The sequence below is a fragment of the Augochlora pura genome, chromosome 7 (genome assembly GCF_028453695.1).
Source record: "Augochlora pura isolate Apur16 chromosome 7, APUR_v2.2.1, whole genome shotgun sequence".
NCBI classification, from domain to species: Eukaryota; Metazoa; Arthropoda; class Insecta; order Hymenoptera; family Halictidae; genus Augochlora; species Augochlora pura.
This window is the reverse complement of record NC_135778.1, coordinates 38,226,958-38,245,332: the sequence shown is the minus strand read 5'-3', so window position 1 is coordinate 38,245,332 and position 18,375 is coordinate 38,226,958. Positions and strand designations below refer to the sequence as shown.

At 44.9% G+C, this 18,375-nt stretch overlaps 3 protein-coding genes across 3 annotated transcripts in view; all 3 read right to left on the bottom strand.

Moving 5' to 3' along the window:
• Positions 1 to 3,218: 3,218 nt before the first annotated feature.
• On the bottom strand, positions 3,219 to 5,180 carry LOC144473363 (longitudinals lacking protein-like). The gene is made up of 2 exons (XM_078187170.1): positions 4,256 to 5,180; positions 3,219 to 3,788 (listed from the first exon to the last, which is right to left on the bottom strand). The coding sequence occupies exon 2, from the start codon at positions 3,766 to 3,768 to the stop codon at positions 3,418 to 3,420; it is 351 nt and encodes a 116-aa protein (XP_078043296.1). The 5' UTR covers positions 3,769 to 3,788; positions 4,256 to 5,180; the 3' UTR covers positions 3,219 to 3,417.
• A 10-nt stretch (positions 5,181 to 5,190) lies between these two features.
• On the bottom strand, positions 5,191 to 8,058 carry LOC144473360 (uncharacterized). The gene is made up of 2 exons (XM_078187166.1): positions 7,903 to 8,058; positions 5,191 to 5,753 (listed from the first exon to the last, which is right to left on the bottom strand). Exons 1-2 carry the CDS (start codon positions 7,934 to 7,936, stop codon positions 5,365 to 5,367), a joined length of 423 nt encoding a protein of 140 aa, XP_078043292.1. The 5' UTR covers positions 7,937 to 8,058; the 3' UTR covers positions 5,191 to 5,364.
• A 726-nt stretch (positions 8,059 to 8,784) lies between these two features.
• The window catches only part of LOC144473355 (uncharacterized), a 175,760-nt gene continuing 166,169 nt past the window's right edge, over positions 8,785 to 18,375 (bottom strand). Inside the window, exon 7 of the mRNA XM_078187154.1 lies at positions 8,785 to 13,260. Coding sequence (XP_078043280.1) covers positions 12,770 to 13,260 — 491 coding nt within the window. The 3' untranslated portion in view covers positions 8,785 to 12,769. The remainder of the gene's footprint in view (positions 13,261 to 18,375) is intronic.

Sequence of the window (18,375 nt, the reverse complement as noted above, 5' to 3'; positions counted from 1 at the left end):
TTTGCTTTTTACTTTGGTTTTTGCTCTTTTTGTTGTTGTTGCTGTTTGTTTTTTGTACGTAGACACGGGTCGACAGTACCGATCCCCGGATCTCTCTGTATCATACTACAAAGTGGCGAACTTATGCTTTACGAAGGCTTAAATGCTACAAGGAAACGGTGGCTGAGCATCGTTTAGGCGACTTTGCTCGTTTTTTGTTTTTTTTTTGGTACCGTGTGCGCTCAGTCAAAGCCGCCCGTACGGAACGACGAAGGTATCTTCCGGTTCGCAACCGATAGCAACCGTCGGGAAGCTCTCGTCCGTGGATCGAGATTCTCTCTGGAGAGATTCAATAACATTTCTAGGATGAACAGAAGATACCTATCGCGATGGTCCTGAAAGAAGGCGTGTCTCGCACGGACGTCGAGGAGGAATCGACGCGTCGCCGAGCGTGCTCGTTCGTTTCGGACCGGAACGGAGCGACCTCGATTCCTCCTCGATGCGTCGACGCGGTCGAGACGAATTAATTTTCTGTTTTTTTTTGTTTCAAGGTAGGAGAGAGCAATGCACGTTCTCTGTAATAATCCCTACTGTTTTGAACCCCAAGCAGCTAGCTATGAATTTCGCATACGAAGAAGGAGCGGTATCTGTGCGCGGCGAAGGAAACAGAACGCGTGGCGCGCCGTGTCACGCCGACCTCGACTCGACTTCGTTGTTTACATCGCCGCTCTGTTCTTCCACGAACGGCGTTCTCTCTTCGACTACCGGGGCCTCTCGGCGGTCTGTTCCCTTCGGCGCACAAGCGATAAAAGTCGTGTTTCTATGTACAAGTTTCGAGAAGAGTTAGTGCGCATGCTACTTCCCCTAATAACGACGTGGGGAAAGAGAGAAAATCAAAGAACGAAATCACTTCGACAGATAGAATGCAATCGGAAAAGGAACGCAACCGAGTATAGTCTGTCGCGATCGGTGCAAACGTCGTTCGTCGAGCGACGAGCAGATACAGCGAGCACTGTCGACGAATTTTTATCGAACAATCTCCGAAACCCTTTCTTTGTTTCTCATAGTGTCTGAACTGTATCTGTCGGGTGTCGACGAGACGAAGCCTCACCGAGGCGACCGTCAATTCCCGCAACAATGTACAAAGTATTTTTGTTTCTCAAAGACGTCAGAGAGAAAGAGTGAAAGAAAGAAAGAAAGAGAGAGAGAGAGAGAGAGAGAGAGAGAGAGAGAGAGAGAAAGAGAAAAAGACAGAGGAAGAGACAGAATGAGACAGTGGTAGATGGCAAAATGCTGAAGGCGAAGAACACTCTCGTGAAATCGTCGAGAAGGATTCTTGTCGCTATGGGGGAAATATCAAAGAAAAACAAACAAATATTTGATGGATCGTCGTGGAAGAGTCTCTGTCGCTGGAGCGTGTGTGTTTTGATCGTTGGCTCTCTCAAACGTGGCTCTGAAAATTGGGTTACGGATGCTTTTTTCTTTTGATTAATTTTTTTAGTCGAGCAAAACGATCATATATAATCGATTCTCGCTTCGCACGAACCGGACAAACGAAGAGAAAGAAAAAAAACAAAAAATAAAAAAAATAATATAGCGATGTACGGTGTGCGTGTGTGTGTGGTTTAATCGGCGCGATAGTGAGACGAGTGTTTTTCTTTTTCTTTTTTTTTTTTTTGGCTCATGGTGTTTTTTTTTCTTTTTTTTTTCTTTTATGGACGTCATTTGCGGTACAATTCGTACATCTGACAAATTTATTCAATTAAAAAAACGTACGAAACACGATAGGAGTCGCAGATATAACGTTAATACTAGATACGCAGTATATTGTGTTCGGACATAATCAGTCTTAATGAGTGCACGCATTCGTTTTTTTTTTTTATATATAATGAACTATATATGCTCCTAATATCGATCGAAAATAAACATCGTCGGCAATGTTTCCTACTACGCTAAACTTGATCTCGCATTTCATTTTTTTTAAGGCTAGCTCCGTTCGGCTCTCAGAAGAATCGCACTTATTGTCTTGGCGATTGTGTTACACCTACGTTTTATTTTTTTTTTAAGGCACTTGATTCGAAAACGTGTTATCAAAAAAAAAGAAATGACAAAAAAGATTTTTTTCTCTTCAAAACAAGAGAGTAGGAAAAAAGTAATCGAATTCGAGTGTTACATTTAAAAAAAAAAAAATAAAAATAAAAAGGAAAGATATATATACATATACATATGTATGCGTGTAGAAAATATAGAAACTTAACTAATACGAAGGAGAAAAAACGCAATTGCGGTACATGAAACTAAAATGGTAAATTCATTGTACACAGTTAATAATAAATTATATCAGTCGATGCTCTTGTATCGAGGCGAGACAAGACTTACGATTAATTGCGACGCGTCCTGTTACGAAAGATATATGACACACTCGTCGTTTCCATGTTCGCTTTTCTCTTTTTTTTTTGTTTTCGTACGTGGAACGAGCATTTCTCTCGCACGATCGTCTTCTACAAATAACAATGTCTCCGCGTACATGTGTACCGAGAAAAAAAAAATGAAAAAAAAAAGGAGCGCGCGTACAATGATCGAACGCATGGAAAGAGGATCGACGCAAATCGGATAAACTCGAGTTCTAAGCATAGATCGGCTCCCGTCGCAATCACGCGCGTTCGCGATCGTTACTGATTCATAAAAAAAAAACGCGCGCGACGATATAAGTTTTCTTCGTATAAATCCTAATTAGTTAGAAAAATAGATTGAGTCATGGTAATCTTGAGTACCATACTTTGGGGACTCGTTGTATCAATCTGCTCCCCACCCTCCCCCTCGAATATCGGCAAACGCTACAAATTGGGCGGAGAGAAACGTTTCGGGTAGCGGCTATCGGTTATTGGACCATAGTAAAATCTGTCGATCGATTTATTCCGCGATCGAAATCCCGGATACAAAATGTGCCATTTTAATCCTTTGAGTGATCTCCGAAAACAACCCGGACCATTTGAATTTCTCGTGTTTTCTGAATATCTCCTTTAATCGTCTTCGAATCGTTACCGTGTGGGAACCGTTACTATCGCATAGTTGGACCTGTGGATCTCGCAAGTTACTTCTAAATCCGGGATTACCAACGTTCATGGATCGTCGACGAAGGAAGCGATATTTATTTATCAGAGAAAAATCAACTATCGACCGCTAGAACTGCGCGTGGATGCTATCCATCGGCTATCGGAACCTCGGTGCAATCGCTTAGAAAGTGGCCGAAGTTCCGTCAGTTCCATATAAAGAGACTACTGTCGAAACGTTGAGAACGACAGTCCCCCTTGTCACCCATGTCCAAAAATGCGACGGTCGACGATACGTTCCTCCGGAACGCGGAGTACCCGCGAAGAGATTAAAATGAGACATCCCGTATAACCGGTGAATGGAAGCGGCGGCTCGAGCTCGCGCTCAATCGATCTCGAGCTTCGGAGTGTAGGCCAACAAGTAGGACTCCATGTCGCCCATCTTGTCGATGTGCTGGCGGCGAATGTGCCTCAGCCAGTGGGCTTTCCGTTTGCAACGCTGCGGGCAAAACGGGCATTGAAACTGTGGCTCCTTGCCGCACTCCCAGTGGACGTGCCGCTGCAGCGAGTCCTTCCTCATGTACGATCTTCCGCATCTGCTGCAACCGAACTGTCCCGGCGGTTTCTTCCCGACGTAATTGTACGCCTTCGGTATCTTCAGCTCGGCAAACGGCAGCCCCTGCTCCTGTATCTTCCACGCTTGCACCGGCAGATCAGCGTTCTCCTCGGCCGCCATCTTGCCCTCGATCACGTCATCTGGAATCCCGAAAAAAGAGCAGCTTTAGGCCTGTCCCACGGCAAGATCGACGCCCCTCCGTTGCACTTTCACTGAGCACACACTTGGGTCTGCGTTACCCGTGCACCGACGAGCATAAACTATATCATAATCGATGCTGTGACAATCGATCGTCGTTATCTATTCATCGGTGATTATCCGCGCAGTCGTTAACAGAACGGCTACGGTTATGGTCGTCGGTGCACGCGACGTTGGCATTGTTCGCGATTGCCAATTGGTGATGCGATCGGAGAAGACTCCTGGTTTCCGAGTCTCGTGAATTGGAAAGGATTACGCATCGAACGCGAAATTTGTTACGAAGATACGCGAGTACTGACTCGGTCTCGACGATTGGAGGAGGTGTAGAGACACGGTGATATCATTTTATTATCGAACAATGTTGTGCGACCTCGGTTTACTCGGCGACTTTTGTTGGAACGAAACGTACCTGCTTGGACGACGCACAACCGTTCGTGTGATCGAGAAAAATGGTGGAGAAACTGAATTTGTAGGGTATAAATAAATGAAACACTGATTCGGGGATCGCCGGCTTTCCATCGGTTCTTTCGAATTTACTTTCGCGCCAGCGCGACTCTGCTGCTCCGCGCGCCCGTACATATCGTTCGCGATCGAACCTCCGATCGGGTGCCACGATCAGCCATTGTCTTCGCTTCGCTTCGCAACGTAGACAAACTCTTGGAACGATCCTCTTCGGCGGTGGTCTCGCGTCTTTCTGCGCTTTCAATCTATATCCAAGTTTCCCGGAAAACCACCTGAAAAAGATCAGATACGGTTGAACTACTATTCCAGTTTCGTAAATTCGGATTGTCTTCTTTCTACGCGAACAGAGTACCGTGCACCTGAAACAGCTGAACAGACGGCATTAAAACATTTGTCTTCGATAAATTACAAGCTGCTTTCTCAAACATACAAGCTTTTAATACTTTAAGACTATTGTACAGGGTATATTGTCGTCACGGAAGTATTATAAAAATTGACCATGGAAAATAGAAGAAGGTAGCGGGGTCAACGATATCAAAAGTTATGCGAGAAGAAGGTGTGTAGAGAGTGTTTAACGATTATGGCACTTCGGAGAAACGAGGTATTCTTGAGGTAATTTCGAGTAACTTTTTCCTTGGAAATATAATTCGTGTCCTTGATTAAAAACATTGGTCGAAAACATCGACCAATGAGAAACGAGGTCGGCTGACACGAATCGGCAGAGCCAATGATCGAAACTGCGCGTCATTGATTTACCGCCTCGCACAAGTTAAGCTCGATTCTCATTGGTTTTTCGTTAATAACTTATAAACAAAGCCTCGAATTGCATTTCCGTTAAGAAAATAATTACTTCAAATTGACGTCATGATTCCTTCACTTCCCTGAAGTACCATAATTCTAGACTCTCCGTATAATAAATCCTGAAATACGGTTTATAAACGGAATTTTTAGAAACGGATCACGTTTCCTCTCTCGGCATCGCGCCAAATGCGATCGGAACAATCGTCATCGGCTAGTAACAATAGAACGGCGCTCCGTGTCCCGGTGTTCCGTGGATCACGCGCGGAAGATGTTCTTGTGCAGCTCCTTCCGATGCTTGGCCAGCTTGTCGCGCCTGTAAAACTTCCTGAAGCAGAGCTCGCACTGGAACTTCGGCTCCTCCAGATGGAGCTTCAGGTGCTCGGTAAGGGCGTGCTTGTACTTGAACCAGCTCTGGCACATGTTGCACTGGTATTCCGGCGCTTTGCCGCACTCGACGCGCAGGTGCCGCTTCAGGCACGAGTTCCGCATGTAGTGGCGACCGCAGTTCGGACACTTGTAGGTCGCTTGGCCGCGGCTCGTGCGCGCCGGCTTGCAAAATCGTCGGTTCTCCCTGTTCTCCGTCGGTTGCCGAACGATCGTGCTCCCGTTGCGCGTTGCTCGTGCCGGCAGCTTAATCCAGTGACCTGAAACGAAAAGAAACGATGAAGATGGTGTTCCGATCGTGGACTCCAACGTTCCATGTACGCAGAGCGCGTCGTCTTTATCCAAGGACGTAATCCGAACGCGAAGAAACGAAGGGAGCACGTGTTAGAACCTCGATTACACGGAAGTGTAGACACGCGCATCGTTGCATGCAATAAATAGGAAGCAGTTTGGGAAATATAATATTTTATTCTCTCTCCGTAACAGTAGGCGTTCTCGTTCTCGTCGAAGCGAATAAATCGAAACGGGAAAAGTGGTAGAAAAGACACTGTTACAATGAAATTCGTAACGGGCATGAAATCAATCATGAATTACACATATGTACATACGTACAAAACACACCGCAATGTACAATATAAACGAGTCATTTTTCTTAAGCACCACGAGCGTATCGTTGCTGTCCACGGATCGCTGAAATTTTTTGTTCGCAAGTTTCCGATTACCTTCGAACCTCTAAAAAATAAATTTCTGTAGTCGTTAACAGTCGATATAATCATCGTTGCTTTGATTCGCGTTAAATCGGTGAGACTCAACTGGCGGAGTAACAAAGGATCGACAACGTAAGAAAATATAAAAACTGTCTCGTCGCGAAGTTGAAAATACGTTTTTCTGTCGAACAAAAGCGAAGATCCTGTTAATTCTTTTAACACGACAGCCTAATTTCGACACTTTCATTTCGTATCTCACTTTCAGCTCTCTTACCGTAATATTTTTTTTATACAGTACATGTTTCGAATGGAAACGGTTTAACAGTTCGCCAGCGTCCATTTTTATTAAAATATAATAGTCACCAGTGAAAATATAAAACACCTGCGCACGTGTCACTCGTATTGACTAATTACCTGTCTGCGTTGCATTTATTTTAATGGACATTTTCAATAACATTTACGTTAAATATCAACTAGCGTATCTCTAAACATTAATTTCTTAATCATTTTTTACTTTGTATTTAAAATAGACTTTCGAACAGCGACTGCGGTTAATTAATAATCAATGATCTGCAATTACATGTTGCACATTACTTTATATATAAACAACCTGTATATATTCTCTGAAAGTAAGAAACAATGACAGCAGGCAAGATCGAATTGTACGAACCTTGTCAGAAGAAAGGAATTATTGATTAGAAATTCCATAAAGAATGGACAAATACATGGACGACGCGAGGAAATATTAATAATAATAATCGTTCCGTTCTATCGCTGAAAATCGACAGAACCCTCGTACTTACAACTCCGCTTAACAACATGTCATATGGAGACGCAAGCGCGCGCAGCACTCGCCGCATTGAAGTTCTCAGCCCCGTCGCATTTACGCGAGGCGTCTTTCCTACTCCAGCGTTGAAATCGCCAGCGCTGCGACGCGGCGCTTCTCTCCATGGCAATCGAGCGTTCGAAATTCGTTCAATGAATGTACCAGCTTTCTGTTATAATTATCTGGACAATGTACCTACATCTGGCACTGTTTACAACACAACAAAGTGATCGATTTTAACCAAAATTCCGTCAAAAATAGTAAAATAAAAATAGTTGCGTCACGACTGATTTCGCAATCTGCTCTCGTTTTTGGTAAGAGAAGAATTTTGTTTCGATTTAGTAGTCCCATGTAATAAGTACGGTTTTTCAAGTCTGATAAAAAGATGTTCGAAAAGCGAATCAAATTTTCGTCAGGTCATGTCAGGTTATGCGCAATGTAAAAAATTTTAGAAAGAAACGTGTTCTTGTCAAGAGTCAAGGTTATCGTTATTTAGTTAAATTGCACGGTACATCGCGTCATAATTCGCAATCTTAATTACCTACTGTTTCGTCATAGTACTTACATAGAGTACCAAATTGCGATTACGAATCATGTTGCAATTTAATTAAACGGTGGCTCGAATTACGATATCATCGAACTAATTGTAATTCCTTAAGCGATCGACTGCAAATTCTGTACAACTAGCGCGCAACTCTGATCAGCGTAAAATGGACCATTTATTTATCCGATCGCCGATTTAGATTCGTTGAACGTATTTCAGCACCGATGTTTTCATGGCACACGTGTCCGCATCGTCGCGCGACCGCTTCGCCGTGCTCGGCGTCGAAGTTTCCGCGGCGACGGCCGCGTCTCAGGCGCAACAGCTCCCCTCACCGGGCGTCGAAGTCCCCGCGTCGTCGGCCGTCATACGTATCTCTCGTCCTCGCTCCCGACGAGCTTCGGCGACTTCGCGTCCGCCACGTGCACGTTATAATGCCTGAGCAGGCTGTGCTTGTGCTTGAATTTCGCGTGGCACAGCACGCACTCGAACTGCGCCTCTTTACCGCACTCGAGCCTCTTGTGCCGTTGCAGCGTGACGATCCTCCGGTATTGTCTGCCGCAGGTGTCGCACGGGAACGTCTCGAAGCTGACCGGCAGCCGGTACCAACACGCTGAAAACAGAAATCCACGAATTAGCACAGCGGGTGTCCCTAGCGCGCGGACAAACCGTCCCTCTCATACCCGTGTGTACACCAAACAACGCTTCCTCGTATCGTGTCCGCCGGACCGGCCGTATCTTTCGATCGTTTGGATACTACCCCTCTTTCTATATGATCATATTATTGTCGTTATAATGCGGCAGAGGGTTACAAGGAACAGTGAGAACGTGGGACGAATGGAATGACTCGCACACGATCTTTAGAAAATAACCCGCAACAAAAATTGTCTTTTTTATTAATAATAATAATAATAATATTAATAATAATAATAATAATAATATTAATAATAATAATATTAATAATAATAATGTTAATAATAGCTTAATCGCTAATAATAATGATGACAAGTAATCGCTTGGTAAACCTTTCCAAAAAGAGAATTCGAAGTGCTAAATACCGGAACGAGTATTCGAGGGGGAAGAAAAAAAAGTCGGGGGATTGGTGTAAATAACGATTTTGCCCGATCTCTCGTCGCCAAATGTGCTCCTCTTGCTGGGTCGCTTCTCACGGCGACTATCGGCACGCAGTGGGGGGGGGGGGAGGAAACGCGGGGGGGGGGGGGGGGGGGGGGCGGTTGGAGAAAAAGAAAGTTCTCTTAAAATTATGAAACGATGAAAAAGGTTTCGGTAACACGAGACTGACAACCAGTGAGGTACCAGGGGGGGGATACGATGTAACGAGTATATCCTACGTTTGCAGGCAGGTCGACGCGAGTATCCGCAAATACTGATATCAAAAATACCGGATCACGTCGGATCGAGGGTGAGGGGGGACGATTTCGTAACGATCGTCACCCTCGACGTGGTCCCATTCTATTCTCTTTCTAAGCATATACAATTCTTCTCTCACTTTCTTTGTGCGCGTGTAAACGTTCGTATAAAAAGAAAAAAGAAAAATGGAAAAGACGCGTCTTCGCCCCTTATATTACACTAAGAAGACGCGGATTCGACGGGGAAACGACGAATCACGGGCGGTCTCGGCGTGAAATTTCTGGAATGTTCTCTCGGATCGTCTCGGCCGTTGTACGCCGACGGAAACGGAGACGCGATTTTTCCGTCGCCGACCGTTTCACGCGGAAACCGCGCGAACTCGTCGATCGTACCGGGGAATCGGCGTTTTTGTTCGAGCGGAACGATATTGTCGACGCGTTTGTGAGTTCCGTTAACGCTAGAACTGCGAGACGGCGGCGAGCAATTTTTTTCAATTAAGATACACTACTCTCGGTGTATTTCTTTTCAAATAGAATACTCTCACTTCGAGAGATTCGCGCACGACTTATAAATAAACAAATCCGTTCGGTAAGTCGAACGATCCTGAAACAAAGCGTCCGACCCGGCAGTTCTAACGCTAAAGGATTGTTCTTCAGTTGAACGCTAAAGATTGTTCTTCAGTTGAACGCTAAAGATCGTTCTTTAGTCTAACGCGATCGATCGTTGACAAATGTTACCATCTAGCAGCGATTCTATCTAAACCCTTGTGTCTAAATCAGCAGCTCGTTACTTCGCGCGATTACGTTTACAAAATGCTCGCAGAATCGGCACTGTTTCCTTAAGTATTTCCGACGCGATTACAATGCGATTTATATAACCGTGCACCGTGAACATGATCGCGATCAACAGTTACGAGAAAGATGCGAGAATTGTGCGGTGTCGCGAGAAACGACGGACATAACCCGACATTCTCGCCGTTACAACGGTTGGAAGATCGTAGAATCATTATCGTCTATGCGGTAAGTCTATAAGGTGCTCTCAGGTAACCCATACTCTGGAGATTATTCCACGAAGAAAAAAAAATCACCAGCGATTATACGTCTTACATTTATTCGCGCGTTCTCGTCCCAGAACAAGGCACTTTTCATTTACCCTTATCAGTTTCCATTGATCCGCGACTTTATGCAGACTCTCCCGCGTTCGCACGAACTCTGTATTCTCCTTTTGCACGAGTCTCTTTGGAGATGCGACGAGCTGCATAAAATCGTCGCGGTCCGATTATCGCGCGCGGAATGATCTCAGTAATTTCGTAACTAAGCTACCGTTACGTATTTTCTCGTGCGCGCGGCTTGGGACCGTCGAAAAATAGAAGAATGGCGTAGCATCTAGGAAATAAAAAATGAATACCTACGGTATAAAAGTACTAGAAAATATAGGGGGGGAAACTCTATGGTGAAAGATTTGCGGAAGTAACGCGATCGTGAATTTTGTCGCGGCACTGCGCGACGCGAGTCGAAATTTTTCTTCGTTTGCGCTTACGGTTAAGTCGACGACAATCCTGAGACTCGAATAAATTAGTGGCGACCGTCCGCGCTACGTTGGAATGTTTCTTTGTTCGTGGCTACGACCGTCTTACAGAAGTTGAGCTGTTCCGAGCTGGCTCTCGGATACGAAGACCGCGACGCGTCCCCTCGTGATCGCGCATATACTATACACGCGCTGTACGTATGCCGTGACGTTCGTTTCGACACGTAAAAAAATAAGATATTGTCGTGCTTACCTAATATAAACAACTCCTACGGGATACAAAGAAGCAAAGAAAAGAAACAAAAATACCTTTAAGTAAAAAGTAGTCAGATTGAGGTTATGTACACGTAGAACCGAAATACCATGATGAACATTCTTACATTGAGGTAATTAAACTCGAGAAAAGGCTGAGAATTATCCTAGAAAACATTTTTCTACAGTAGCTCGCAGCGACGCGGTCGTATACGAACGCTTACAATTTCTAAATCCGTTGCGAACGCGCGAACACGGAAGCGAACATCTTCAACGTTGACGCCGTTTGCAACACCTTAGCTCCGTTTTGTTATGTACAACACGATCGATCCGTATTTAGTAATACATCGCTACGATTCGACAGATTTCGTACGTTCCGTGGTGCGTGGGGGAGGGCGAGAAGTACTTGACCGAAGTACCGTATCAGCTGTTGCCCAATGACGCGCGCGCGCGCGCGCGAACGCGATTCGTCGCGCGAAAATGGGCTGTATTTTGCGAAAAGAGTGCAATTCGTAGGAAAATTAGAGATGGAAAATCCTATAAAACTTGCCCCTCGGAAAACCTATGAAACTCTAGTACACCCATATAAAAATATTGAAGGTTATGTCCTCGCGACATAAACATGCTATAGTAGTAGAAAATACGTGTCTCTGTTCCTACGAATTCTCTTCGGTTACATATGTAAATTCTATGTAAATTCTACGACGCCCGTTCCGAGAGCCTTCGTCGTTTGAAAAGGCACTGGCCATCGTGTAACGAACAGGCGATTAAACTATTTTAATGAATACTTCGACACATGGATCAAAATAAATATTTTCATAGACGATACACAATTTCCAGTGTGCGTTCGCTGTTTCCTCTCGTTTTCGAAATCAATTTCTAAAGAAACTCGACGGCTCGTCGATTGTTCTTTGAGGCGGCGTTGTGGTCTACCATATGCTAGTCGACTTTTCAAAAATTTATTTTCTCGATGCGTACGATTCTTTTTTTAATTTCGAAACTGAGCAGATTTTCTTTTCACGTTTTCGGTTCACTGACTTTACGATATGCTTGACATGATTTCTCGAGATCTAATTATTTGATGAATAGTAATGTGGACAGAATATTCAAGATTGATTACTATAGCGCATATAAAAATGATAAATAATATTAGGAGTAAGAAAATATTAAAAGAGCAAGATTTTTACTCCAAAGTATCACGTTTTCATACCTATGCATATTTTGCATATATTTATTCTTAACGTGTACGTTAGTACACGCCATCTTAGTTTTTTGTTTCAGTATGTTTACGATCATGTCATCCAGAAATAGACATTTTTCTAAAGCAGAACTCGTGCAAAAAATTTTCAAAATTCATTTCCACTTGAATTTCCCGAGGCACAGTATTCTCTCGATAATTGTTGCAATATTAATTAGCCAAATGAAAGTTATCTTGGAGGTAGATACTTTATGTCTAGCCTGTATAAATTTAAAAATTCAAAATTCCTTTCTATTTATTTTTCGTCAACCAAATTTTCACTATATTCTCTTTCACTTTTATTATATTCGTTTTTAATGTCATTTGTATTTATATTCAATTATAATGCTTCAATAATAAGTCCGAATATATGGTCCCTTGTGATTAGTATGATTATAGTAATTATAATCAAGATTATGTCGTGATTATAGTAATTATAATCGTCATTATGTCGTGATTATAGTAATTATAATCGTCATTGTGATTAATGTTTCTTAATCCACCTAATCGAGACGAACGCGATGATAAAGAGAGAACACTGAACTCCTAAAAGTATACACGCTGCAAGATCCTCTAAAAAGATCGTCGAATTTCGCGTGAAAAGTTTCGCGACGAAATGCTTGAGAAACTAACCAAGTAGACCAGAACATCCTATTCAAAGAAATGACCTGCATACCCAAGCAACACGGAACCCATTTAATGTAATGAGAAAGAGTTCGTGACACTTATCGCGTGCATTTCAAAGACGATCTCGTCGACCGGTGGAAGACAGTGAGAGAAAGAGAGAGGGAGAGAGAGAGCGGTACGACGGATCTTTAGGCGCCCTCGTCGTAGCCGATCTTCTGATGGTGTCGCTTGTAATGCACGGTCAGGTTGCCCCTCTGCCTGGCCCTGTAAGGGCACTCGGGGCATTGGAAGGCGGGCGGCTTGCCGCCGCACTCGACCGTCTCGTGGCGGCGCATCGTGCTTTTCCACCGGTACCCCTTCCCGCAGAACCGACACCTGAACTTCCGTTGCTGCTCGTGGGGCACGCCCATATAGACGACGCTGAGGTCACGGGGCTGCGGCAGCACCTCGAACGAATCGGGGAACACGACTTCGCGGGTGGAACCGGTCCGTGGGTTGTTGTTGTCGGTGCCGCTATCGTAACTGTTGCTGTCGCCCGCGTTGCTGCTGACCCGTCGTCCGGCAACGACCAGGCTGCCCCTCGTCGGCCCGGCGGGCATCGTCGTCGTGCGACCGCTCTTCTTCACGACCGGGTGGTGCTTGTAATCGGACCGCAACAACGACAGTAACGCGACCATCCCTGTAACAGGTCCCGGCGCCAAGCGAGACGCGAGAGCGAGGCAACAGGTTATTTAATTAAAACGAAACTAAAAAGAAGGAGACGATGTGAGAAAACGTAAAAATTTTGCGGGGGGATACGGGATCCACCGTTGCGAGTGCTCGCGCGGTGGGTGGCGGGCGATGGTGGGGATCGGGGCGGAGCGTGGAAAAGGGGTGGGTCGGTGGTGGGCGGGGCCGGAGAAGACGGACGGGACAGGGGGTGTGTGTGTGTGTGTGTGTAAACTTCGATCGATGCACGGAAGGTTGTTACGCGACTTGGCGAGAGAGATCAGTGTGATTAAACCCGTAACCAACCCAACACATAACGTATCAGCCAATAGCTCCGAGAGATAGGTGCGCCCAGGGTAAAAAATTTTGCCGTGGTTTACGTGAAGAGGCGTGAGTGTCTCCGTGCTGCCAGAAAAGATGTAAGGACGCTCGATTATCGATACCATTTTACGGAACGATCTTTACGATCCCCATAACTCTCATCACATTCTATCCTTTCATCTTCTCTGGCACCGGTCGTAGATGAAAAAAAAAAATAGGATGCTAATTTCCAAACCCCTCCAAAAAAAACAAAAGTAACCAAACAGGATGCGGTCGGTGTGATGATTCGTAGGATGAGTTTTGCTTCGCAATAGAGACATTCAGAGAGATGAATGAATGTACAAGTGCCTATAAAATCGTAGGCATTCGACTGTATATTATGCACAAGTGTTTGTATTTATGTCAATATTTTGTTTTTGTACAGCTTGCAGAGACAAATCCGGGTTCAAACGGCGTACGGATTTTCAAGACCGTTTTCCTCTTGTTCTCAAGCGGGTATTCGTCAATTCTATAAATGTAGAAACGGTAAAAATTTGCTTGCAGAAACGAGATCACGTTTACAGACTATACACAAATCTTTTCCGGGGTTAAATCAATCCTCTTTGGCAAAAACAAGACCTGAAAAACAGCTGCTCTTTTTTTTTTCTGTTTTCGTTTTTTCTTTCTTTCTCTTTACAGACACGTGCGTGTGTCGGTTCGTGAACATATTTTTCGGGGTAGGGGGGGGAGACATCTCCTATTCAGTGTGTACAACGGAACCTCATCGAAACGGCCGCGACACGATATCCTGAAACAAAAACGCCGTATTTAAGCTGCGCCAGGAAAAGCTAGATCTTTCATCGAAACCGTGGTCTCGGGTCACGAGATAAATTGGAGAGCTCGCGTGCGATAGGAAAGATCACACGTTACTCATTCTCCGTCCGTTCCAGAACCGTGAGAGGATCGATCGCGGCGAACGTCGTCGTCGCGATCGCAAGACGCGAACACCTTCGTCGATTACAATCGTCGCCTGTACGCAAACGATTTAAAAAAAAAAAAAGAAATGCCCGGTTGTTCCGTCATTGTTCCCTCGAGATATCCGTTCTTTCTATTTCCCACTGGCAGCTTCCAATGGAAAATCAGAATGAAACCAGCTCGAGCTTCGAAGACGACGGAACGAACGGCCATTCAATCCACCAGTCTCTCTCGGCGCTCTGTGTAGATTCGTTGTTCGTCGGCGATTAAAATACTTGTTCGCTCTAACGTAGATATACACGCAAACAGTTTTTGATGTTATACAACATGATCGTTGGTAGTTAAAAATTGGCCAGCGTCGTCCGCAACGGCGCAGAGAAGCGACATTAATCGTCTCTGCGCGCTACAATACCGTCTCGTTGCGCGTCGCAACGTCGGCTAAGTTATCGTTCACCGGTGTTCAACGCGGCAAATGAGATCCATGGTAAACGAAGCGAGATGTCATGCGAAGAGATCAGAGTCCGCGGACAAGGTCGGATCCGGCTTCGAGAGGATAGACGCGCGACGGAAGTCCGCCTCGCGACGTAATTATGAGTCGCGATTCGAGTCGCGACTCAGAATTACCGCGAAATTCTTTTACAAATCGCCGCCCGTGGCGATTTACAAAATTCCAGGCGAATTCGTCGCGCGTCCTACGCCCCTTTAACCACTTCGGTACGTCGCGCATCGGCCACGAAATTTTGCCCACAGCCGGCACTCACCATTCGCATGCTACTTCGTGCATCGACAGTGAATCCGTTTTGCTCTTTTACAGATCTTTGACGGGAAAAGCTTTGAAGCACTAGATATGAGTATTTCTGGACGTAAACACTGCAATTGCAGAGATAAGGCAAAAGTTCTTGGCAGTCGACTATAGTCGACGCTCGGCCGCGTGCGTTCATATCACGGCCGTCGACTATAGTCGACACTCGGCTGTGCGTGTTCATCTGTGGCCGTCGACTAGTCGACACTCGTACCGAAGTGGTTAAAGTCAGACCCGATTCGATTTCCGAACGCTATAGGGACGACGCGTCGACGCGGGGCCCCTAGCTTCGTCCCGGCCTCTTGACGGCCGTCGCTCGGCGATCAATCGCGCGAGCGTTTCGTTTCGTTCGGCGACAAGACGTCGCGGCGCGGTTCTATTTGTTTATGTAACATTGGAGCAGCTTGCGGTGCTTGTGGGCGACGTGCGAGTCCAGATTGAACTTCCGTTTCGAGCTGAAGCGACAGTAGGGACAGTGAAACTGCGGCAGCATGCCGCACTCGAGCTTCAGGTGACGGTAGAGGGAGGACGCGTTCGAGTAGATCTTCTGGCACTTGGCGCACGGGTACATTCTCCTGGGCTTGCCCGACGTCCTTGCCAAATGATGCAGCCGGTAATCTGCGAAAAATCGTTGCGTCAGCAATGATGTCTGGCCGAAACGGAAACGAGAGAGAGAGAGACGGGGGTGGTGGTGTGCTGTCTTAAACGTTAGACAATGGGGAGGAGGGGGAGAGATGATGATCGAGGGAAGAGGAGAACGGAAACGAAAGATGCTCTCGTGGCACAGCGGCGTGATACAATATCAAAGTTATGCTTGCGTATTGAGAAAAGATAGTGTGATTAGAAACGAGTTCAGTCCTCGATCGATCGAGGCCACGAACGTCATACTCACTCGACGGGGCTCAAAGAGCGAACCAGGATGCCCGGTTCGGGTAAAAAGCGAAACTATATCGACGTGGGTCAGCCTGAAAAAAGGGATTCGACGTGTTATAGATTCAGAATCTCTCTCTCACTCTCTCACTCTCCCTCTTTTTCTCATTTCCTCGCACACCCGATTCACCGTTCTCGTCGAATATACACATATTAGTCTCTTTGTATCAGAATAGAATGACATTTATTTCTATAAAAAGATATTCTAGGTAACAAGACACGTAGCCTGGATCAATTGTTCACGTTGTAGAGCATTTTGTAGTGAATCTGTCGGATGAACTCGTCGTTGCCGGACGTTAACAGGATCGGCCAACATTCCGGGCTTTCGCGGACGTGCCGGTGCAAGGACTTCCGCCATTTGTACGATTTCGAGCAGGCCAAACAGGTGTTCCATTCTGAAAAAGAAATGCATTCGTCTCGTCAGTGAATGAGGATATCCGGGCGTAGGCATGCCGGAGCGGGCGTGTGTTTTTACTCTCTCGTCCGGTGCAACTGTGTTCAACCTTTACCTTATCGCTAATACCAATAACTCCGCTTATCTTTTATTCGTGTATTGTTCGAGTGCAATTCGTGGGTGCTCGGGAAGACAGATGATTACGGAACATTGGGGACTCTGGCCGAACAGAACGGGCGAAAGAAACGTTTCGTTATTATTAATATTAAATGAAACGTTAACATCGTTTAATGAATTTTTCGTTCTCGCAGTCGATCGATGATTTTTGATCATTTTTACGCTAGCAACGCGAGTCCGGAAATCGTTTTTCTTCGTTAGCCTGAATTTAGAAGTTCCATTTTGAAAGTGAGGTTAGAGTTTCTATCTTCATAATATATTATTAATGTATTTTTAACAATAATATAGTAATAGAGATATCTGAATGGTTATTATATTGTACAAGAGATTGCATCTTTTTGTAACAATGTTACTGACAATTCAACCTTTCAAGTGTCAAGGAAATATGTACTTATTACAGGCAATAATAATTCTTTGGTCAAATTAAACACTTAATTTCTCGTTTAATTCACTTAAAGGATTAACCCCTATGGTCAGACTATGTCAGTGTACAGTCAGTGGTATAGGTCCAGTTAACAACATTGCAATCTTTTAATAAACCTGCAAGCAGCTTAAGAATTAAACTTATTATGCAACATCATTTTCATTATTTTTCAACATAATTCACTTCGCTTGTCAACTGCCTTATCAAAATTGTTCTACACTGCCCGAGACATTTGATTCAACAACGTTAACCTCCCGTTCTGATCTTATCTACAGGGTGTCCAAATAATGTTGAAAATCTTGGAAAGAGTTGATTTCTGACGAGATTTCAAGTAACACTTCTCTCAAAGAATATGCTATTCGCAGCTTCGTTAACGAGTCATACAAGTAATAAAACATGGACTAATTAGATAGCAAGTACAATGGACGCGATAGCAACCTCGCTCTCCGATTGGTCCACGTTCTTCATTGATAACTCGCGAACAAAGCCACAGGAAATATATTCGCCAAAAAAAAGAAGTCACTTTAAATTCTCTCGACAATCAAACTTTCCAAAATCGGCAACACTTTTGGAACGCACTGTATCCAGGAGAGAGAACTCTGCCTCACCAAGAAACAGCTCTCGCATCACCCGATCATTATCCGCAATGTTCCGAAACGCGTCGTTTCCCCATATCTCGAACGCGATCCATCTCTACCGCAATGCTCGCTACAGGAAGTGTTGCCCGGCCTCTCCGTTATTTGATTATTCTCCTCGAGATAAATAGCTGCGAAGAACTGTATCGGCGTAGCGAACCACCTCCAATATGTGTATTAGACCGATCATTCAGGACAGATCAGTAGCTTCTTAGTGGTTTATTTACAAAGAACGGGCATGCTTGAGAAAAAAAAGAAATGTACACTATTTTACAGAGAAGTCTCTTTGGAAGGGAAGACAGGGTTTCTTTTAGAGTGTTCCGTCTCGGACAACCCTTTTCGTCGGCGTGTCAAGTGATCGCCGCGATATAGGCGGTCATCGTTTTCTTGGCCCATTTTCGAATCTCGCTGGCTTCGTGCGAGTTTCGCATGCCGACAGAAAGTAAGAG